A 23,044-nucleotide genomic window follows, 5' to 3' on the forward strand; every position below is an offset into this window, starting at 1 on the left:
ACGACGCCACTATACGTATACTTTTTAATTAATTCGTTTAGCAGCGATCTCCAACTTTCTAAAACTCGTTGTTTGAATATAATTGAAAGCACCATCAATTAGAATTTAAGGTTTTAAATTTGCGTTGAATGCGTTGAGCGCATGAGGTGTACGACGGGCATAAGAAAAAATTTCATCAGAGAAAAAAATATGAAAGTGGACAAAGGGGATCTGCTTTTACAGACAAGTTCTAACAGTCAGTGCTTCCATTTTGAAATTTAAAAAAACATGAAAAAAAACATGATTTCAGTTCAAAAACATGATTTATAAAAAAAAGCAAAATTTGAAAGAAAATGAACAACCACATCGTGACTAGGGGGAATAAAACAAATTATTTCGAGTTCATTTTAGAAAATAGTATAAAGTATCAGAGGTATAACTACACAGGGTACTTTTTGCAAAAATTCTTAAAGTGAAAATTACCAAACTCATTTTATGATGGAGAATTCTTAGATCTTGGCTTCAAAACGTTTATAGTTTTTTTTTCGGGAAAAATTGCCCTTTAAAGGAAAAAATAAATTATTTGCTTTTGTAATTTACCCACTTTTTTTTCAAAAGGTGGCCATTGTAATTATAACTTAAATTACAAAAATGGCGGGAATAAAACTTGAAAACATAAATCAGTTTATAATTTGTACTCATTCAAGGTAATTTTAATATACACATACTTCATGTAAGTATTGAATGACTTATTGGGCCCTATCGTGAATCTCGAGGGGAATTTTGTTTCCCTCAGAATATTTTTTTCCCTCGGAATTTTTTGTGCGATCCTAAATCTTCCTCGGAATTTATTTCCAGGGAGCAAAAAATCGTAAGAAATGATGTCTAAATTCCCCTGGAAAATTGATTGCCGATACCCATAAAATCCGAGGGAAACTTTTTATGATCATTTTCGCTCCCATATTTAAAACATGGGAAACATTTGGAGGGAAATTTTTATTCATGATAACCCCCATTAAAAATAACAGTTCATCTAGTAAAAAAGATTGTTGGTTTACAAAAAGATTATAAAGATTTTTCTCTTGGATTAAAAAAAAACATGATTTTGGGCACGAAAACATTAAAACATGATTTTAGTTCAAAAAACATGAAAATCATGCTAAAGCATGATTTCTGGCAGCCCTGCTTTTAGTAGAACTGCCTTACAGATATTTGAGTTCGGTGGGTAAACTCAGATTTTGGTCGTCTGATTATATTTAATTCCCACAACTGAAAAAAGGACTTTGAGGAAAAAATTTACCTGCGATGAACAGGTAAAGTCGGGTTTCTTCCTATTTTCAACAAAATTTTGAACATTTTTTATTTACTTTTTTTCCAATAGTGTAGAATAAAAATAAAAACATGCTAAATTTCATTCTTTAAAAAGCTCTTTGGGTATAGATTCTCATCTTATCTTCAGTTTGGACCATATTTTCTTATAGATTGGATGCTGGGGGCATAAGTTTTTCTGGACATAGGTTGTCCTAAGGAACTCTGACGGACTTATATTCATATTGGGTGGATTGATTGGAATGATAAATTTCTACCAGTAAAAAAGCCTGTCCGTGAAATAAGCTTCTATAGGTAGACATTTTGAAGTATGAGTGTACCAGTAAAACCAAAACTGACAAACAAAACTCGAAAACTTGCAATAGGTTTCAGTTTTAGATAAGTAGCAAAACAAACTTCAATTCCCGTTTTTAAGATCTATGAATTAATTATGCATATATGTATGCTTTAAACAAGAGAACCACCCAATACTGAAATTTAAAAAATCCCCGACTATACCGAAAAGGTACGCACGCACAAAAGTATCAATCCATTAATAAACTTTAAGCACAAGGGAAATCACCCATAGAACAAAGAACATACTCTAGCAAAACCCCCAAAAGAGATAAGCCAATAATAAAGATGAAAAAAAATTTCTTATCAATCTACCACTGAATTCCAGACAGATTTATACTTTCTATAAAAGGCAAAACAGTGTCTAAGTCAGTATTCAGTCTCACATTTTCAATCTTAATAGAAGCAAATCTTATCATAAAAAAAAAAAACACAATGTCTTTCAAAACCTTAATCTTCTTCGGTCTTTTGGCTGTAACTCTAGGATTTACTCTTCCTGAAGAAAATACTGCCAGCCTTATTGATTCAGAATGGGTAAGTGTTTTAAATCTAATTGATTGATAAAACTAATTCATTAAAACGAAAACTTTAACTGAAATTTTAATCTTGAAGGTCTATGGAGATGTAGTTCCAGTGGCTGATGATCTTGTTCTTGTGAGAAAAGCTCGATCACCTCAGGGATCCGTGACTGGTACCTTCGAACACAGTCGTCGAGATGGCTCAAGTGCAAATGTTGACTACAATCATCAAGTGACCAAAAATTTGGAATTGTACGGAGGAGCTGGAAGGAATTTCCGATACAACGACAACAATGCTCATGCTGGCTTGAGATATCGATTTTAATTTGAAGCTAGTTTTGGCATAAAAGAGAATTTAACTCTGGCAAACTTAAAAAAAAAGAACTTAATTTTTAAAAATAAGAAAAATAAAAAAAGTAATTTATTGTAAAAAAGTTGTTTGAATTTATATATTTTTGAACCTTAAGCCATAGAAAAACTTCAAGCTTCGTCATTTTCAACCCATTTTAGTTTTGTTTGTTTCCTTGTAATTCATTCATTTCCCATGAGATTTCACCGACTATTCGGGTCGTACTAAAGCTCATTTATACTCTTAAATTTATGATATTCAACATTCTCGAGTGCATCGATTTGCTTTCGAGTGTATTTTTAGCTTTCGAACGACACAAGAAGAAAACGAGAAATAAATTTCACTTGAGCCATTCTAATTTTAATCATTTTGGGATTTCTGTTTGTCGTTTGTTTAACTCATTGATTTAAGATATCTCACAGCAGTTTCGCTCATCCCATTGTCGTTGAAACATTATTTTTCCAACAAAATTGCTCGTCGGGGTTTTTTTTTCTTACGGTTACGCAAAAATTTGGTTAATTTAATTTTCTTTTCTGACAATTTGTTTTTGAAATTATGACAAATGCAACACATTGTCCAATTTGCCGAACACCGGCAACACTTAAATGTGCCGGTTGTAAAAGTGTAGTTTATTGTGGCAAAGAACATCAGAAAATTCATTGGAAAAAAGGTCACAAGGCCGAATGTAAATGCTATGAGGTGCGGTGGTTTTTACTATAATTTTTTAATATCAAAAATTATACATAAGTGTCAAATTTTATTTAAGGATTTTATCTAAAATGTCAAGTTCTTTGTCATTATTCAATATATATTCAAGTCGATCAACAAAATGGCGCTGATTCATTTTTAAAGTTCAATAAAATTCTTTCTTCGAAGGAATTTACTTCAAGTTTATGTGCATCACAGTGCATTGTTTTTAGTGCAAATTTATTTTCGGTCAAAAATGTGCTTGGCTATTTTTATGCAATGGCACGTGCTGCTAAGTTTAAGGTGATTGCCCTTAAGCTGCTTAAAATAGAAAAGAGAGAAAGGAATTTTCATTTTGTTTTGAGCGTAAGAATTGTGTGACTTTTTCGCTTGTTTACATTTGGATTGTTTTTGCCGATTACGATATTGTTTTGTTTTGAAAAGTGAGGAAATGAATTGGCACGTTGGTAAAATTTGTTCACATTTTTATTAGGTACATGGATACAAAAAATACAAATATGGTTTTATAAGACTTTTCTGGCGGGGTTTTAATTTCTCTTATTAATTTTTCTGATAAACTGCCCCGTTTCGAAGTTATTCAACTTTAAAATAGGTATAAAATGTAATTTTTTCTTCATTTTTTTCAATTTTTTGACGAAACTATTATGTTTTTCAAAAAATTTGGCAAACTTTTCGAATATTTGCATTCTATGTTGTGTTTTAGTTTCACTGATTCTTTTATATAACTCTCAAACCCCTAATACTATCATATTAGATTTCTTCAATAAATTCGAATTACAGTAAAAACTGTTTAATTGGACCACCCTTGGGACCGAAGAAAAGTGGTCCGATTAGGAGGTGGTCCACTTATAGAGGTTCCTTTTTAATCGGACCGATCCATTTAGAAAAAATTTTCTCTCATTCATACCTCTAACCCACGTAAAAATGACAACAAATATAGGTACCAACAAATTTCAAAAGGCTTTTAACTTTAACATTCTTTTTCAAATCAATTTCGCAAAACAATCAACTTCAAAAACTCTATTGCACTGTCAAATTGTTTCCTTTGCTAAGAAACGAAAAATAAAATTAAACATTTTGAGGAATCCCCGCATATAACAAATGTAACTTTGCAAAATTGGCCAAGAAAAAAAAATGGGATACATATGTACATTAGAGTGACCGCAACTCCCATAGAAAAAAATTTTTGTCGAATTTTTTCCGGGGGAACCCCATAAAATGTTCCGCCTTTGCAGATTTTTAGATAGCCAAAATTTCAGCTCGATTGGATAAGTCTAAATGGTGCCGACACTCGCTCAAAGTATCAAAAATCTCTGTTTTTTCACTGTTTTTCGAAGAAAATTAGCTCTAGCTCCCAAACAGATGGGGTTATTTTCACTTTTTATATATTAAATCTTATTCTTATAAAGGTAGTGTTATTACACATAATTCAGATTCAAAATTTGTTTAGTTTTACAAAAAAAAAAAAATATTGTCATCAATTTAAATTTTCAGTACTTACCTCAAAAAGAGCTGAAGTGCAAACTCGATTTAAAATAAAACTGTCTATGTTATAGATTGATGTTACCTATCTAATTGAAATGCTTCTCGTATTATATATAATAATATATAATAATTTTATCAATTATAGAAGCACAGAGTAAAATTGACTGAAAAAAAAAAAACAAAACAAAAAGGGCACCCAGTGGGGGTTGAACCTGCTATGCCTGGAATGATAGGCGAGCGCTTTAACATCGGGCTAACTCAATGTTCACAATTGTCGTGACAAACTAAAACAAATCTTAAGATATTCAACGAAGTGTTATGGAATTTTCAGGATTTAAGCTTTTAATAGAAAAAAAATTAAATTTTAGAGAAATAATTTTTCTGTTTATTTACGTTTTTTTTTATAGAAAAAAAATAAAATGCAGTTGTAAAATACATATTTGTTGTTTTTTTTATGAAGTTTAAGCTTCACGAGTCGTTTCGTTGGTAGTTCAATAATTTTATTAAACTCTCGCTTTTTGCTAATTTTCCTTTGTATATAAAATAAATTAAGTTAAAATAAAATGTGAGTATTAATTCTGTTGCGTTTTTGTTTTAAGATTAAAAGAAGTTTTAAGAATTGTTAGTGTTTTCCAGATATATTTTGTGTTCGTTGATATGGCATTGGCAGCAAACACCCGAGAAAAAATTTTTCTTGTAGGCTATCCGTCTCATCAAATTACAGGGTGTAAATTACCCTCAAATCGTCAAGTTTTGTCAACACTATTTTTTAATTTGCGAATTGTAAAATTAAATTTAAAGGAATCTGCAAGACTTGTCATTCGAGAGGTACATATTTTTTGGGAAAAAGCCAGAATTCAAACAAAATATGAAAAAGGCCATTGTTAAATTAGAAAAACTTTACAATGAGTGGAGAAATCACCAACGAAATAAAAACAAAACGCTTGAAAGCACCAAAAATAAAATAAAAGAATTTGCGTTGAAAATGGACGATCTCTTTGATATAGCACATCGAGATGCCTTGACCATTAATGAAAAAAAACGCAGAATTGAAGAATTCAGATTTGATATTGGTAAGCTTTAGTATTATTATCATTTTAATTAGATCTTTGCTAATGTTGACTGATTTTAAAAGATACTGAAGATGACGCGGAAACACAGGGGACGGAGGAGGAAGCTCAAGAAGAAGTATATAGCCAGAATTCTGCGGATTAGGATAGAATGGATGTTTCTCTATCTCAGGCAACCTCTGGGCCATCGGGTAGCAGGAAAATGAGGTATAGTCGTGGGGTGAAAGAGCTGTTAACAATGAAACTTTCTATGTTATTAGATCGATGTAAGGTATCTGATAGAAATGCTTCTCGCATAATTATTGCTACGATAGAAGCACTAGGGCAAAATCCAATTGAGTCAAGTTAATAACCGATTTTAATAATCTTTTAACTAAAGATGAGGAACAAAAACAATATGTACTTCAGGTAGTCAGTGAGTGCCGAAAATTATATCCTGATGCTTCCAAAACTACTTTAAGTAAGTCACTTGATTAAATTTTTTAGTATTTACTTCAATAATTATGTATAAGAAATTTAACACGATGTTAAGTATTTTGTTTTTTAGAAATCTGTTAAATGTTTCGATTTTTTTTTTAAATAAAACAGTAAAAAAAAAGTTTCATTTTAAATCGAGTTTGCACTTCAGCTCTTTTTGAGGTAAGTACTGAAAATTTAAATTGATGACAATATTTTTTTTTTTTGTAAAACTAAACAAATTTTGAATCTGAATTATGTGTAATAACACTACCTTTCATTTAATATATAAAAAGTGAAAATAACCCCATCTGTTTGGGAGCTAGAGCTAATTTTCTTCGAAAAACAGTGAAAAAACAGAGATTTTTGATACTTTGAGCGAGTGTCGGCACCATTTAGACTTATCCAATCGAGCTTAAATTTTGGCTATCTAAAAATCTGCAAAGGCGGAACATTTTATGGGGTTCCCCCGACCAAATTTCGAAAATCGATTTCTTGCGGACACTCTATGTACATACATGAACATTGAACACACATGTTTCATATTTTTGACTTTTGGTCCAATTAAACAGGTAAAACAATAAGCAAAGAATGTTATAAAGGTGGTCCATGGTTCGATTAGCAGTTGTCCCGATTATAGAGGGAAATTTGTATGAAAAATAGCAGGGAAAGCATTAAGTGCGGTCCGAATAGGAGGTGGTCCGATTATAGAGTGTCCCAATTAGCAGGTTTTACTGTATTCATTTTTTCAACTTAAAATTATTTTAATTATTTTTTCTCGTCGTTTTTTTTTTTTTTAATTTTATAAATGCAATTTTGTAGAGCGTTCAATTTTATACAAGAAATAAAATTTATAAAATTCCAAACTCAAAAACACAATCTTTCCCATGTTAATCATATGGAATATAGAAATTTGTGATGCGGCGGTACTTAATGCTAATTATTAAGGGCTGAAACTTTGACAGTATTTTTTGTCGTCATTAGCAACAATATTTTCGGTATTACTTTGAACAAAATAAAATGCACGACTGGGTCGCACGAACTTGCTCTTGGAGTTAAAGTTGCTTAAATTTTTAAGACTTTTTATATAGAAATTTGAAAAAAAAAAATAAAATTCGTTTAAAAAAAAAATAAAATAAAATCTGAAATTGAATTGCCCTCCAAAACAAGTATGCCATTTTGATTGATATATTAACGTGTATTTTTAGAAAAAAATTTTCAAAATCGTTAGAGCCGTTTTTTAAAAAAAACAATTTTTTATAAATTTTTTTTGGAAAAAAAGTTTGAAAATAATATTGGTATGCCATTTTGTAGAAATCACTAATCAACATCTAAAAACAAAATTTCAAAAAAATTCAATGTCCCGTTTTCGAGAATTTGATTTTTCAAAAAAAAATTTTCAAATTTTTTTTAAAAATCCAAAAATTCTTTTTTTTGAAATTTAATTTTTGGTTTATATTTAAATTATATAAATGCTTCTTCACAAAAAGTTTCGTTGAAATCGAATAAGAAGTTTCAGAGATATTCGAATTTGAAAAAAAAACGGTTCTATGGCAGGTACCGTTAATAATGATTTTCAAAAAAAAATTTTTTCATTGAAATATAGACCTTAGCTTGAAACTAACATTTGAATTTTTTAAACAAAATCGTTGGAGCCGTTTTCGAGATATTTCAATTTTACTAAAATCGGTATATGACAAGTACCGTTATTTTTGGTCCAAAAAAATTAATTCCAAAAACCCCTCTGGAGAGTCGCCAAATAACGCTACATACCAAGTTTGACATTAATCGGTCCATCCGTTTAGGCTGTAGGTCCTTATACAGACAGACAGACAGACAGACAGACTGACAGACAGACAGACAGACAGACGGACTTCCGGGACCCACTTTTTTGGCATTGTCTACCATCGTAATGTCATGGAAAAATGTTATCTCAACTTTTTTTTTTTGTACGAATGCATAACTTGATATATAGTACCTATATCGCAAGTAAAAAAAATTTTTTTTGAATCAGTCTAGTACAGAGTCTATAAATAATACTATAATGCAAGTTCTCATTTCATTTCTATATAATTCGATTGCTATAGTATTTGGAATAAGGTTCTTATAAGAGTCTTTTTTTGTTGATTTACTCAGGTTCGTCTTTTCTCCAACAAGTGCAAACCATGGAAAACCCATTTTGGCTAAATCATACCAACTCGTTGAAGAAAATTCACTCTGAATATTGCTGCTGTTCTCGTCTCGTAGCATGTTCAAGTTATGCTGGCCCAAAACGTACTTAGATATAAAAGTGTACCAAATTCTTAAGTTTGGTTTTAAATTTGTATCAATTAAATTCTAATTGTTTACTTGACGGGAAACCTACGAAGTTATGAATACCAGAGTTACGCGCGTCAAAGTTACGCAAAACCGAAGTTACGAAAAACCGAAGTTACGAAAAACCGCATTACGAAAAACCAGAGTTATGAACACAAAAGCTATGAAACGTGGTTTTTGGATTGGCAGTTTTTTATAACTTCGGTTTTTCGTAACTTCGGTTTTTCATAACTTCGGTCTTTCATAACTTCGGTTTTTCGTAACTTCGGTTTTGCGTAACTTTATCGCGCGTAACTCTGTCGAGCATTACTCTTTTATTCATAACTCCGTTACCATTTCTTACTTGACAATTTTTCTTTTAATTATCGATTTTTAAGGTTATTCTAAAAATTGCCAAGTAAACAATCAAAATTTATTTGATACAAATCTAATACAAAATTTAAGAATTTGGTACACTTTTATAACTTAGTACTTTTTGTGCCAGCAAATTTTAACATAGGAGAATTTTGCTCTTTTTTTAACATTTATGTTTTTGTTGTGATTTCACTACTTTTTGCAAGGTATTGCTGTAAAACTTATTCTTTTAAGGAAGTTGTGTTCGAATCTATGATAAGAGAATATCTATTGTTGTATTGTTTCTTTTGCATAAGATTCTACCAAGATGAAAACTCAGCAAAAATGGGCGGTTACCACGCCCTCTGAATTAAAAATCTCAAATGTTCGATTTTTTCCCTTGTATGCACTACAAGACCCATCGCAAATAAGTTTCTACGATAACGGAAAGTTCTCCATAATTTTGATGATCTGTCAGTGAGAGTCAGTGAGTCAAGTCAATTACGGTTTTTGCGATTTTTGAAGCTATGTATCTCAGAAACTACTCAATACTCATCCTAAGTAGCTGAAATTTTATGAGGAGTTTTTTTTTGTTTTTGAATGGTTTAACAAATGGAAAGAGCTTCTTATCTTTTTAAATTCACTTTAGCTCTTACATCAACTTTAATAAAAAATAAACGCTTACTCGTTTCAAGCGCCCGTTCTAATTTATGTATAATGTAAAGTTTTTTGACCAATTACAAGTAATTGGACAGATCTTTCAGTTCAATAATGAAGGTATCTTCTTCATCAGGTATTTCCTGAAAGCTGACATAAACCGGATCATAAATCTCACGTTGACAGAAGCGTACTTTGAGCTGTCGCATGTCGGGGCTCTGGAGCAAAACAATTTATTTTTTAATTTGGGATTTTGTGTTGCCGGAAAAAACAGTTAATGTTATTGTTGCTGTTTTGTTTTGCCTCCTTAGTGAGGCATCAGAAAGGTCTTTTTAAGCTCTTTTCATAACTGAAAATCAAAAATTTCTTCGAGGTCTGGTTGCCGAGTTATTTGCATCCAAAGATTTTATTTTTCTGAAAATTCTTCAAATTTCCTCCGAATTATTAAATTATCCTTCTTTAACAATTTATTTTTTTTACTAAAAGGTAGCAACAAACGAAGTTCTTGGCCGACATTTGGTAGCAACACGTGACATCAAACGTGGTGAAATAATCCTTCGTGAACAACCATTCATTTATGGTCCCAAAGTTGCATGTCATCCATTGTGTCTTGGTTGCCATCGACAACTTTCAGCTCCACCACCAGGAGAGAAAAACTTTTACAAATGCAGTAAATGTTCATGGCCATTATGTGGAAAAGATTGCGAAAAATCTCCCCATCACATCGAAGAATGTCAGCTAATGGCTGAAAAGAAATTCGGTTGTAAAATTGACTACAGTAAGGAACCGAAAAAAGAATCAGCTTATTGTGTAATCTTGCCTTTGAGGTGTATTTTAATGAAAATGAAAAAACCTGATGCTTACAAACGTCTTATGGAGTTGGAAGACCATCTTACTGAACGTCTTGAAACACCTTATTATAACGTTCTCAAGGCTAATTTAGTAACTTTTGTCAAGACAATTCTTGGCTTTAAAGAGTTAGATGAAAATGAAATTCTTCGTATTGCTGCAACTTTGGATACAAATGCTTTTGAAATTCGTCAACCTTCAAGGCAGGTTAAAGTTCGTGGACTTTATCCAAAAGCTGCTATGATATCTCATGATTGTATTTCGAATGCTCGTCATGCTTTCGATGATAATATGCAAATTATGTTTTTGGCTAAAACAACGATTAAAAAGGGAGAAATCATTGCAACTTCATATACACAACCTTTGAAGAGTACCATTTTGAGAAGGCTTCATCTGAGACAAGCCAAGTGTTTCGATTGTTCTTGTCGAAGATGTGTAGACCCATGGGAGATGGATACTTTTGCTGGAGCAATTTTATGCTCAAAATGTAAAGTTGGAAAGGTGATTGCAATTTCTTGAAAAAAGATCCAACAGAAAAACTAAAATCAATTTTTTTTCTAGATTGTTTCTACAGATCCTTTGGATAATGATGCTGTTTGGAGATGTTTGCTTTGTCCTCACGAAATCACAGCTAAGCAAATAATTTGGGGAAATAATGCCATGTTGAAGGAAATTGAATCGTTGGATAAAAATTCTCCAAAACCATTCGAAGAGTTCATTTATCGCTATCGGGAGACTTTACATGACAAAAATACGCATGTTTTGCAGGTTAAGTATGCCTTAACCCAACTTTATGGAAATGTCCCAGGATTTTACTTGAGTGGTATGTAAATTCTTGTCAAGTGTCAACTTATCAATAATAACCATTCCTTAAAAACAGAACTGTGTGATGCAGCTGTTAAAAGAAAATTAGAACTTTGTCAGGAGCTTTTAGAAATTGCTGATATATTTGATCCTGGATGGAGTATTTTCCGTGGAAATTTATTACTTGATTTGCAAGAAGTTATGGTTATTCAAGCTAAGAGGGATTATGCTAAAGATTTGCTAACAATTACTGCAACACAGGTAGGAACTTAGTCATCTAAAGTACAAGTTTTGAAATGAAATTAATTTATTTTATAGGAAAAACTACAAGAAGCTATGGATATGTTGAAAGAAGCTGTTGAAATATTGAAATTTGAACCGGAAATGAAAGAACTTTTACAAAAGAAAACCGAAGCTTTGAGTAGAGATCTGGAAATGGATTAAAGAAGTCAAAAACAATGGACAAAGATGCTATTAAATTAAGTTAATTGCTATCTCTTTTTTTATGAAGTTGAAGATTTTAAAGATTTTGAATAAAAGTTTTGAGTTAAAAGACATTTAAAAACTTTTTGAACAGATTCTTTAGTGTTAAATCCTTGCGGAACAAAAATGCATTTTGAAAAATTAAAAAAAAAAAAAACCAAGATATCTTTTAGCTTTATTTATGAAGTTTGGTTGCTGAGTTATTGCAATCGAAATATTTTTATTTGACGCATATATTCTTGGACATAACCTAGAAATTTGCTCCAAATCCATCAAATGAAACAATAGAAGAAAGCTTTGCTTTAATTCTCTTAACTTCAGTTTACTTTACTAAACTTTACTCCGCTTTACTTCATTTTACTTCACTTTACTTCATTTTACTTCACTTTACTTAAATTTACTCCACAATACTTCACTTTACTTAATTTTACTTAACATTACTTAATTTTACTTCAATTTACATTGCTTCACTTTACTTCACTCTACTTCACTTTACTTCACTTTACTTCACTTTACTTCACTTTACTTCACTTTACTTCACTTTACTTCACTTTACTTCACTTTACTTTACTTTTCTTCACTTTATTTTACTTAATTTTACTCCACTATACTTTACGTCGCTTAACTTCACTTTAATTCACTTTACTTCACTTTACTTCACTTTTCTTCACTTTTTTTTACTTTATTTTACTTAATTTTACTCCGCTATACTTTACGTCGCTTTACTTCACTTTACTTCACTTTACTTCATTTTACTTAACATTACTTAATTTTACTTCAATTTACTTTGCTTCACTTTACTTCACTCTACTTCACTTTACTTCACTCTACTTCACTTTACTTCACTTTTCTTCACTTTTTTTTACTTTATTTTACTTAATTTTACTCCGCTATACTTTACGTCGCTTTACTTCACTTTACTTCACTTTACTTCATTTTACTTCACTTTACTTCACTTTACATGATTTAAATTCACTTTACACTCAAGTTCCGACAAGAGGAGAAGAGTTGCAGATAAAGTGAGTAATCGTTTCCCTTTCATGATGCATTTCACAACTTTTGACGGAGGTGTTATGGGGGATTCCCAGCTTCACCGCGAAGATCACAGATTTACTCTTGCTGGCACTTTGCGAGTGAGCATCCTGAAAATATATATTTCAGCAAAGGGCTGAATTTCGCTTCCTAGATTGGCAGTATTCCATCAGGCGTTTTCTGTTTAGACTGCTTACCCTATAGACCTAGAGTTCTGGTCCATGTGGAAAAAAGAAATTGTGCATTTTCATCGACTCAGGTGTAGATTCTGTCCATGATCCATCAGATTGTGATCAATGCTTTTCTGAAAAAAGTCTGACGGATCTGACGGATTAACGTAAAATTAAAAATTCGTGCGTTCAAGAAGATGTCAGAGCTTAAAAAACAAGTTTCCAACTCAAAATCAGTAGGGTAAAAGCCTAAGTAATGCATTAGGACTTAGCATTTATCAGTTTAACTTTAAATCAAAAAGCTTTAAAAAAATTATTTTTTTATGTTTACCACATTAAAAAAATGTTAACATAAATGATTTTTGCAATAAATGGATGCTTCATTGTAGCTATAAGTAATTTTTGTATTGAAATTGATAAGAGATGCTATGCAATCGAAGTTGTGAATTATCTGTTGTTATATTTTTTTTTTCTGTTTTAAAAGTGATTCCCCGTAAATATTTCTGGGATAAGGTAATTTTTTTGATGACAATTTAAGAGTTCCACGTAAGCCCATAAATGTCACGAATAATAATAAATATTATGAAAAAAAAGTTTTATTTTTTATATGAATTTTATAATTGGTAGGTATTTGAAATTAGGTTAGACTATTATGAGAATTTTTTTTTAGTTCATGACTTTTGTTTTTGTTTTTGTCAATGTTATGTGACGTCACTCAGCCTATAACTTGCGTACAAGCAAGACCCTTCCAACGATACCTCATTTGTCGAACTATGACAAGGATTTCAGCAGTTATGATGAAACAGATGAACATACATTTTCACATTTCGGTCAAACACATAATAATCTAAGTCTTTTAGGACAAAAAACCAAAAGCACATGCAATACTAGCAAACAAAATCAACGCACAGAAAAGACGGGAAATCACCCTGAAGGTAGTTCGCAGATACATCAAAATCCCCGAAAGCCACAACAGATAATAAGCAAATATGATTTATAAGCATCTGTTATCAATAAGCTATTTACTTTTATTAGGTAGGTACTTTTCTCATATTTTTTACTTTCTATATAAAAGGCAAGAAAGTGCCTCAGACAGTATTCAGTTGTCTATTTGCATTTTTTGAGTTAAATACAAAGTAAATTTTATCAATATTTGAAACATTATGTCTTTCAAAACATTAATCTTTTTCGGACTGTTGGCTGTTGCTCTAGGATCTGTTCTACCTGAAAAATATTCATATGAAACTATTAACTCTGAATGGGTGAGTTTAAAGACATTCACTTATATTTAATCAAATATTTTATAGAATTTGTTTTGATCTTAAAGGTTTATGGAGATGAAGTTGATGCAGTACCTGATGATGTTGTTCATTTGAGGAAAGCTAGATCACCTCAAGGCTCAATGAGTGGGACTTTTGAACACAGTCGACGAGATGGCTCGAGTGCAAACTTTGACTACAATCACAGGCTAAGCAAAAATTTGGAAGTCTATGGAGGAGCTGGAAGGAATTTCAGATACAACGACAACAATGCTCATGCTGGCTTGAGATATAGATTTTAAATTGAGTCTAGATTAGGGAAATTATTATTTATTGTATAGCTTAAGTGTTTTTTTGTTTTTCCAAAATTTCTTTCAACAAAATTCGAATTCGTAAATGTTGGTGCTATATCTAGAGAATTCATTACTGGCGCATTAAAAATGACTTAATATTTAAAATATAAAACTATTTATTGTAAAACAAACGTTTTTGACTCATATTAATCTAGGAACACAATTCAATGAAAAAAAGTTAATTTAATTTTGTAATATATGGACATTCGTAGGAAAGTATAAAATTGTTTCAACTTCAGACGTACCGTCAAATACAGAGATTCTTTCTTCAGCCGCACTACACGAATGTGGAACGCGTTACCGTTACGCCTCTGTTTTCCCATCCCATTTCAAAACTCAGAACTTCAAAACTAATGTTCATCGGTATCTCCTTTCAAACCCCTCCCTATTTTCCTAATGCTCGTACTGTGTTCACCATATTAAGAGTACATTAATCCCTTTAGTGCACGCTTAATATAAAAAAAAAAAAATGAGAACATCCTGGGTTATGTTTTTACATCGCAATTCTCATTTATATATTCCCTTTGGAATATTATAATAAATTGCTTTTAAAAATTTGAAGAATTAAATTATTTTTAAAAGAATTCAAAATTTGTTTTTGTAACTTCCTAATCACAATGTTTTGAATAAAAAAAAAAAGAAGCTGTCTGTAAAGCCGGTTTACGGACGATGATTTTACGTGATAACGTCGTCAGAAAACAGGTTGTGTGCTTTTGTTTAAAATGAGTCAATTGAAGAGTTTACTTTTTTCAAACAATCATAATTTACAAGAAAAAGCTAAAAAAAAAATACCTTTTTTATTTTCTCATTATTATAATTTTAATTTTTATTTTAAAAGCTTATGTCGTTTTCTATTGACTTTTGAGATTTTTGTGTAAAATTCTCAGATTTTCCACTGCAAATAGAATATGAAATCTAGTTTTGTAATTGTGTGCGAAATGTGTGCATATAAAAAAAAAACAACAACAAATGTTCAGACAAATGTCAAACAGAGGTGTGTGTGTGTCCACTATTTCCCGTCTTCACCCCCCCCCCCTTTCAGCTGTCAAATTCACAAATCTCATTCTGAGATTCGTCAATAGAAAACGACATTACAAAAAAAAATTATGCAATTTAAAAGCCAAGTATTTCTTCTTAAGAATAAAACCATTTTTAAATTTTTACAATGCGCAAAAAATATAAAAATAAATTTATTGAAAACAATCATTTTCATCAAAAAAAAGCAAAGAAAACATGAATTTTTATCTTCTCACGTCATTAATTCCATTTTTTTCCCGAACAACCTATTCAAAATTTTATACCATCTGAAAGCTTATTGTCTTAACTCAAAATATATTTATCGATCAGGTCTACGAGACATCTACAAAAAGAGCTAGCATTTTTTTAACTCGATCAAATTTCATTAAAAAAAGAAAAAAATCATTTATTTTTATGTTCTCAGGCTATGAATCAATTTTTTTGTTTGACAACCTTTAAAAAATATATACCATGTGAAAGCTTATTATTTCGCCTTTCATAGACGTGTCAATCTCATTTCAAAGATGCCTACAAGAGAAGTTAGAATTTTTTAAAGTCAACCATGTCGAATTTCCAGACTGAGATTACGGTACTTCCCTCACTGGTGGCTGTTCGGGGGGCAACAGATCTCCACTGGTGTTTTGAGGTTTTCCGCAAGTTTCTTGATTTAACATTGTGTAGCTTGTAGTTAGTCTATGTGTGATGTACCAAATGAAAGGTAATTGTATCAGAATGATCATAAAAGTTTAATAAAATTTCTATCTGCTCTTGGTCAAAAGTTATAACCTGTTGAATTATAATTTTTTTACCGTTATCTCAAAATTGTGTTTACGAAAATGATTGAAACTTCGCACACACATAGTCGTAGTCATGGTCTATCATTACTCCACATACTCTATTCCTGTATTTATTAAATAAAAAAAGATAAAAATAAAAAACGATGAAAATCGGTTAAAAACGGTCAAAAAACTTGTTTTTAAAAAATTTTTTTCTTCCGTTATTCAGTCAAAACTCACTAAACGATTCCAATTTTTTGCACATGTATGCATAAGTTTGAGACTTTTTGAACTTTTCAAAAAAAAAAAGCTAGAAATCAAAAATTACCCAAAAATACCCCTAAAAAACAAGGTGTTTTTCAAAAATTCATATTTCGAAACACAGAGTGTTGGAAAAAAATCCGTATCAGACGCCTAATTTTTTTTCCCTCATCTTTCACCTGGCATCTTTAGAATAGTGAAAAAAAAATTCCTTTACCCAAAATCATCATTTTGTCATAGCCCCAACACGTATACAACGTTCAATCAAAACGTTATAGCTTAGTTTCAAATTTTTTTAGAATTTTTTCTTAAATGCAGTTATTCTTAAATTAGTCTCATCTATCTATAGCAAAAAAATCAATTTTTTACGACTTTGCGTTTAGATTTTAACCCAAATTTCATCTATCCGTTTTACCCCTGTTTACCCTTTTAAATGACGGAATTTTAAAAAATCCTTCATTTGGATTAAGCTTGAGGTTATTATCTTTCAAATAAGCTATAGAAGATTTTTGTATCTCTAATAGTTTATTTTTAATTTTGAATTGAAATTTTTTGCCGCACTGCGAAAGTGCGAGAGTGTAACGTTAGAAAATGGCGTCACTTTTTTGTGGTGGCTGCCATGGTTCATTGTTTTATAAGACGTTATCACGTCAAAAGAAAGAATTATTTATAATAATTCGACTCGAGTATAAATAATTTTTTTTTTTATGAAAAGAGTTTTTTTTTTTTAAAAGTTCTAATTTTATAGATTTTTCAAAAGTCTTCAAAGCGGAAGAAATAAACTCGTACAAAAAAATGGGTAAATCAGAAAATGTTGGAAATTCGTATCTTCATTTACTTTATATAAAAAAAATGACATACTTAAAAAAAAAATACTAAATAAATTTTCAAAAATTCAACAGTTTCAAAATTCTGAGTTTGAAATTAGCTTAATTGTTCAATTAGGTAACCAGTTAAATGATGGAATTATTGAAAAAATTCTGGTTTGAGAAAATTTGTGACTTCTCTAGCAAAAAGGTATAAGAGCATAAGTCATTTTTTGCAACTTTTCATGAGAGTGTTTTGAATGTTTGGCTTCCCATTTTAAATCAATGATTGTGTAATTTTGCTTTTACCTGTTATTCATAAACCGCTTAAGATAAAAATACGCAAAAATGATATCAGACGGAATCGCTATGTGTACCAGATTTTGTAAAAAAAAAAAACTCAATTTTCAGATAAGTCGACTCATGTTGTTATGCCTTTTGCACACAAATATATATCGTGTTATTGGTGTTGACAAAAATGCCCTCCTCATCAAATAGGGAAAAATAGATCCTGCCTCCAATTACCTTACTTATAAAAATTTTAAAAAACATTTTCACAAAAACTTAATTATGATTTAAAAACATCAGACAATTCCAAAAAGTCATTAAATTTGGACAGCAGTTCGTTTTGTTAAGGTCTCCTCCAAAAAACACATTTTCACCAAAAATATTTGTGGACTCCTTATAATCTTTTTTCCTATACAAAATGCATCATTTTTTTAATTTTCTTAGTTCATATCATAAAAAAAGAACAATAAATAAATTCTCAATAATTAAACTTAAATTCAATCTTACTAGGTACATATAAATTTACATCTTGTGCAAGTACAAGATCCAACTAGGTGTCCTAATTGAATATTTTATTTCTGGATTGAAATTCTGAATTAGTCAAATATGTTTGTTTTTTTTTTTTTTTTTTTTGATACATATTAATTTTTATTCTCCCGGTATTGAATTCTCTTCAATACCAAATTTTACAAATTCTATTTTTTCGTTTAAAAGAATTAAAGAATTACTTAAGCTATACAATAAATAATTTCGCTATATTCAACACTCAAATTAGAATCTATATCTAAGACCAGCATGAGCATTGTTGTCATTATACTTGAAGTTCCTTCCAGCTCCTCCATAGACTTCCAAATTTCTTGTCACTTGATGATTGTAGTCAAAGTTTGCACTTGATCCATCTCGTCGGCTGTGTTCAAAAGTACCACTCATTGAGCCTTGGGGTGATCGGGCTTTCCTTACAAGAACGAGATCATCAGCTACTGGAACTACATCTCCATAAACCTATTAGGAAAAAAAAAATATTATAAAAATACTAAATTAAGTTTGTAATACTACTTAAAGCACTTACCCATTCTGAATCATTAACGACAGCAGTATTTTCTTCAGGAAGAGTGAATCCTAGAGCCACAGCCAAGAGTCCAAAAAAGATCAAAGTTTTGAGTGACATATTGTTTAAAATATTAGTAAAGTGTGTATTGTTTTTAACACAAAAGATTTCAATGCAAGACTGAATACTGTCTGAAGTACTCTCTTGCCTTTTATAGAAAGCTTAAATTGATAAGAGATGCTTTTCATCATATTTTCATATTCGTCTGTTATCTGTTTGGGGGTTTTGTTGCAGAATTTACTTTGTTTTGATGGGTGATTTCCCGCCAATTTTTGAGCTAAGAATTCATTGATTGATTGATTTAGTAAGCGTTGTCACTTTTTAATATATCTATACCAACTTGGGGGATTTTATTTTGTTTTAGTATTATAACTTCCTTTCTGGAAAAATGCATAATTTATTCATAAATCATGAAAATGGAATGAAAAACTTTATATTTTCTTATTCTTTTAATCTCAGGTAATATACCTAAACTAATATTGTTTGTTATGATATCCACGATTTTTACATTCATAGCAGAATGAAACCGTTTTGAAATTATATTGCGCTGTCTGATTTCGCTTAAAAATTCAAAATCGCTAAAATTTTAAATATATATAAAAAGGAGAATGGGCGTATTGGACGTTTGGCGGCCAATAATGAAATTGGTATCAATTGGTTTCGTTGTATTGCATTTGGAATGGAAGATATGGCAATATTAGTGTTGTTAATGCATCGAGCAATATGCGAATTGAATTACTATTTGAATTAAATTATGAAATATGATTTTATGTCATTTTTTCTATGATTTAAAACCTCAATCTTGAATATTCGACCAATGGAACTCAAAATATAAGCTTTTTAAGCCAACCACTTCAAGATTTTGTTTTTGAGTTTTCAAAAGGAAAAAACAAATAAAAAATTGAGAAAAAAGTCTTAAAATAGACTCGAAATTGATGTTTTAAAAAGCCAATATATTGGGTTCTATTGGTTGGATATCCAAGATAAAGGTCTTCAGGCTCAGGGAAAATGACAGATTATCATATCTTGCACTTAAAATACACGTTCAATTTTAAACATTGAGACAATGTGCATTAACTTTTAAATGCAAAAATGTATTTTATCGGTTTGTGAAGAGCGTTAGAAGGATAAAACTTCTGCACAATGTATGTAAGACTTAACTACATCAAAAAATAACAAAATCGTTCTTGGCCGCGGAACGTCCAAGTTCCATACAAAATTGCCCATTCTCCTTTGTACTTATCTCATTTTTTTAGTGTTTTTATTTCAGAATTTTTAATTTACTCTATTCTTTATTTAGTTTTTTTCTTTCTTTATTTAATTTAAATTTTTGCAGATTTTATGCAAAGCTATATCCCTTAAATATATGAATGAACAAGAATATAAAAACTTCTATACAAAAAAAAAATAAATACATTTTGATAGAAAAAAGGACAATTGGAACCATTTTTGTTGTTTTTTTTTTTTAATTTTGCCTTAATTTGCCTTTTTATTTTCACTGAAATTCATTCTATCAAAAATAAAAATTATTTTTTAACTTAAATTTGTGGGGCTAATTTACAAGAGTGTCTCACTTTAAAATCAGATGATGTCCCCTTTAAATTCCATATTCATATCATAAAACAATAAGATTTCATTTCATTTCAAAAAGTTTTTTTTTTTCTTAGAAAAATCTTCTAAAAATAAAAAGATTCCTTGTCAATTCTATATGAATACTTAGTAAAAGTAAAAGATTTTTTTTAAGTGAATCATTTAAAAATAACGTGGAAATCTTTTAAATGTTTTGTAGTTAAAACTTAAACAGATTTTAAAATTTTTGTCAGACTTCAGCTTTAGTTGCAGTTTATCATATTAATTTTCAATAGTAAGAAAGTCTGATGTTAAAGCATTCGCCAAGTGTCCCAAGAGTTGTAGGATCGATCGCCAATGGCTGCCTGTTTTTTTTTTATTTTTTTTAAATTTAAAAATGTCTTCACATAAAATTAATAAGATTTTCTTCTTAAATTAAGGGAATTCTTTTAAATAAGCACATTCAAGAAGTTAAGAAGATTTGTCTGCTAATTTAAGACGGATATCTTCTTGGCAAAAAACCATGCAGAAATCTGCTTAATTTAATATAGAACTTGTTTTTAGCATGTCTGTTTTAACCGTTAGTCATCTATTCTATCTTTTTTTAATATTAATAAAACTGACAACAAAATATTAAAAATTAAAACTTTTGTTTACCAATAAATATGTAACAGTTTATTTTTTCTCAGTATTTAATTTTCTAGTGAAAGTTGAATTTCTCTATAGTTAATTTTTTCCTAAGCCAAAATTTACAAATTCGTTTATAGAAATAAATAAAAATAAACTTTAACTTTAATACCTATAAATTATTTCTCATTATAATTTTTACTTAGTATGTATATCTCAAGCCAGCATGTGCATGATTTTCATTATATCTGAAATTCCTTCCAGCTCCTCCGAACAATTCCAAATTTTTGGCGAGTTGTTGGTTATAGTATACATTTGCACTTGAGCCTTCTTCAGGAGTGTGTTCAAAAGCACCTGTCAATGTTCCCTGAGGTGATCGGGCTTTTCTAACAAGAACAACATCATCAGCTACTGGAACTACATCTCCATAAACCTTTTAAAAGAAAATGTATCATAAAAAATATTTTTCTAAAGGACTTGAACTTTTGCAAACACTTACCCATTCTGAATCATTGACAACCAGAGTATTGTCTCCAGGAAGAGTGAATCCTAGAGCTACAGCCAAAAGTCCAAAGAAGATTAAAGTTTTGAAAGACATTGTGCTTTAATATTGTATTGATATAAGCTGTGATTTGAATATACTTCAAAATATGCTAATGCAAGACTGAATACTATTTGAAACACTGTATTCCCTTTTATAGAAAGTTCTAATCAAACATAAATGCTGTTAATATTTGATAAGAAATGTGTTTTTCTTTTTACATATTTTTGAATCTATTTGGGGGTTTTGTTTCGTTCGCTAATGTGATTTCCCTTATGCTTTAAATTTAATAATTTATTGATCCTTTTTTAGGTACTTTAATTTTTTTCTAAAAATAGCATAGGGGAAGTTTTTAGATTTGGCATTTAATGGTTCTTTCCCGCAAAAGAAAATACATAATTTATTCAAATATATTTATAAAAATTCGTTGATAGAAATATTAACATTTGTTTGTAGCTGAATAAAGTATACACTTGAGATATTAAGTTTTCATTAATAAATAATTTTATTTCAAAGAGTTTAAATCTTGAAAAAGCACCTGGATTCATAGGGACACAAATTCGCTTATCTCATTCTATATGAATAAATTATGCATTTTTCTTAGAGTAAGAAAAAATCCCCGACTATATCAAAAACCTTAACGAATACACCAAAAGAATTTGTCTATTTAATTTTTTAAGCACGAGGGAAATCACCCTTAAGACAAAATAAATAGTGTAGCAAAACCCCCAAACTGATAAGCAAATATGATGAAAAGCATCTCTTATCAATTTAAGACTGATTGTTACTTTCCTATAAAAGACGAGATGAATATTTCAGACAGTATTCAGTCTAGCATTTGCATTCTTACAAAGCACAGCTTATCAATTAATAAAAAGCACAATGTCTTTCAAAACCTTAATCTTCTTCGGACTTTTGGCTGTAGCCCTTGGATTCACACTTCCTGAAGAAAATACTGCAGGCCTTATTGATTCAGAATGGGTAAGTGTTTGAAAAAAAATTTAAATTCTGAAAAGAGAGATTTTACTTATTTTGTTCATCTTAAAGGTCTACGGGGATGTAGTTCCAGTAGCTGATGATGTTGTTCTTGTGAGGAAAGCCCGTTCACCTCAAGGCTCAATGAGTGGTACATTTGAACACAGCCGTCGAGATGGTTCAAGTGCAAATTTTGACTACAATCATCAAGTGACCAAAAATTTGGATGTTTATGCTGGTGCTGGAAGGAATTTCCGATACAATGACAACAATGCTCATGCTGGCTTGAGATATAGATTTTAAACACAAGTTTTTTGCTTTATTTTCACCAAGAATATTCATTATTTTTAACTTTGGCAAAGGAGAGAAATTAATGCTTACAAAGGAAAAATGCGATCTAAAAATTAAATAATATCTAAGAAAAATAAAAATTAATTTATTGTAAAAAAAAGTTTTTTAATTTATTCATTTTTAAGCTTTAGGAACAAATCCATTGTTTCTTTCAGTGTTTCCTACAACGCAAAGTGCAATTTTTTGGTCTTTAACATAGTCAAAAAAATATTTGGGCACATTTCTCACATCAAATAGGTACC

The 23,044-nt window shown here is 30.2% G+C and overlaps 6 protein-coding genes across 6 annotated transcripts; 4 read left to right on the top strand and 2 right to left on the bottom strand.

Annotated features, from left to right (window-relative positions):
• The first annotated feature begins 1,999 nt into the window (after positions 1 to 1,999).
• On the top strand, positions 2,000 to 2,491 carry LOC129918374 (uncharacterized). The gene is made up of 2 exons (XM_055998862.1): positions 2,000 to 2,175; positions 2,254 to 2,491. The coding sequence occupies exons 1-2, from the start codon at positions 2,077 to 2,079 to the stop codon at positions 2,482 to 2,484; spliced, it is 330 nt and encodes a 109-aa protein (XP_055854837.1). The 5' UTR covers positions 2,000 to 2,076; the 3' UTR covers positions 2,485 to 2,491.
• A 487-nt stretch (positions 2,492 to 2,978) lies between these two features.
• LOC129918375 (SET domain-containing protein SmydA-8) lies at positions 2,979 to 11,686 on the top strand. Its single transcript, XM_055998863.1, has 5 exons — positions 2,979 to 3,207; positions 10,020 to 10,883; positions 10,944 to 11,205; positions 11,263 to 11,447; positions 11,505 to 11,686. The coding sequence occupies exons 1-5, from the start codon at positions 3,064 to 3,066 to the stop codon at positions 11,628 to 11,630; spliced, it is 1,581 nt and encodes a 526-aa protein (XP_055854838.1). The 5' UTR covers positions 2,979 to 3,063; the 3' UTR covers positions 11,631 to 11,686.
• Positions 11,687 to 13,962: 2,276 nt separating this feature from the next.
• LOC129918376 (uncharacterized) lies at positions 13,963 to 14,481 on the top strand. Its single transcript, XM_055998864.1, has 2 exons — positions 13,963 to 14,133; positions 14,199 to 14,481. Exons 1-2 carry the CDS (start codon positions 14,035 to 14,037, stop codon positions 14,430 to 14,432), a joined length of 333 nt encoding a protein of 110 aa, XP_055854839.1. The 5' UTR covers positions 13,963 to 14,034; the 3' UTR covers positions 14,433 to 14,481.
• Positions 14,482 to 18,268: 3,787 nt separating this feature from the next.
• On the bottom strand, positions 18,269 to 18,847 carry LOC129918377 (uncharacterized). The gene is made up of 2 exons (XM_055998865.1): positions 18,701 to 18,847; positions 18,269 to 18,633 (listed from the first exon to the last, which is right to left on the bottom strand). The coding sequence occupies exons 1-2, from the start codon at positions 18,797 to 18,799 to the stop codon at positions 18,403 to 18,405; spliced, it is 330 nt and encodes a 109-aa protein (XP_055854840.1). The 5' UTR covers positions 18,800 to 18,847; the 3' UTR covers positions 18,269 to 18,402.
• A 2,271-nt stretch (positions 18,848 to 21,118) lies between these two features.
• LOC129918378 (uncharacterized) lies at positions 21,119 to 21,618 on the bottom strand. Its single transcript, XM_055998866.1, has 2 exons — positions 21,435 to 21,618; positions 21,119 to 21,368 (listed from the first exon to the last, which is right to left on the bottom strand). Exons 1-2 carry the CDS (start codon positions 21,531 to 21,533, stop codon positions 21,138 to 21,140), a joined length of 330 nt encoding a protein of 109 aa, XP_055854841.1. The 5' UTR covers positions 21,534 to 21,618; the 3' UTR covers positions 21,119 to 21,137.
• Positions 21,619 to 22,288: 670 nt separating this feature from the next.
• On the top strand, positions 22,289 to 22,806 carry LOC129918379 (uncharacterized). The gene is made up of 2 exons (XM_055998868.1): positions 22,289 to 22,457; positions 22,524 to 22,806. The coding sequence occupies exons 1-2, from the start codon at positions 22,359 to 22,361 to the stop codon at positions 22,752 to 22,754; spliced, it is 330 nt and encodes a 109-aa protein (XP_055854843.1). The 5' UTR covers positions 22,289 to 22,358; the 3' UTR covers positions 22,755 to 22,806.
• Positions 22,807 to 23,044: the final 238 nt, after the last annotated feature.

Source organism: Episyrphus balteatus, chromosome 4, assembly GCF_945859705.1.
Source record: "Episyrphus balteatus chromosome 4, idEpiBalt1.1, whole genome shotgun sequence".
NCBI classification, from domain to species: Eukaryota; Metazoa; Arthropoda; class Insecta; order Diptera; family Syrphidae; genus Episyrphus; species Episyrphus balteatus.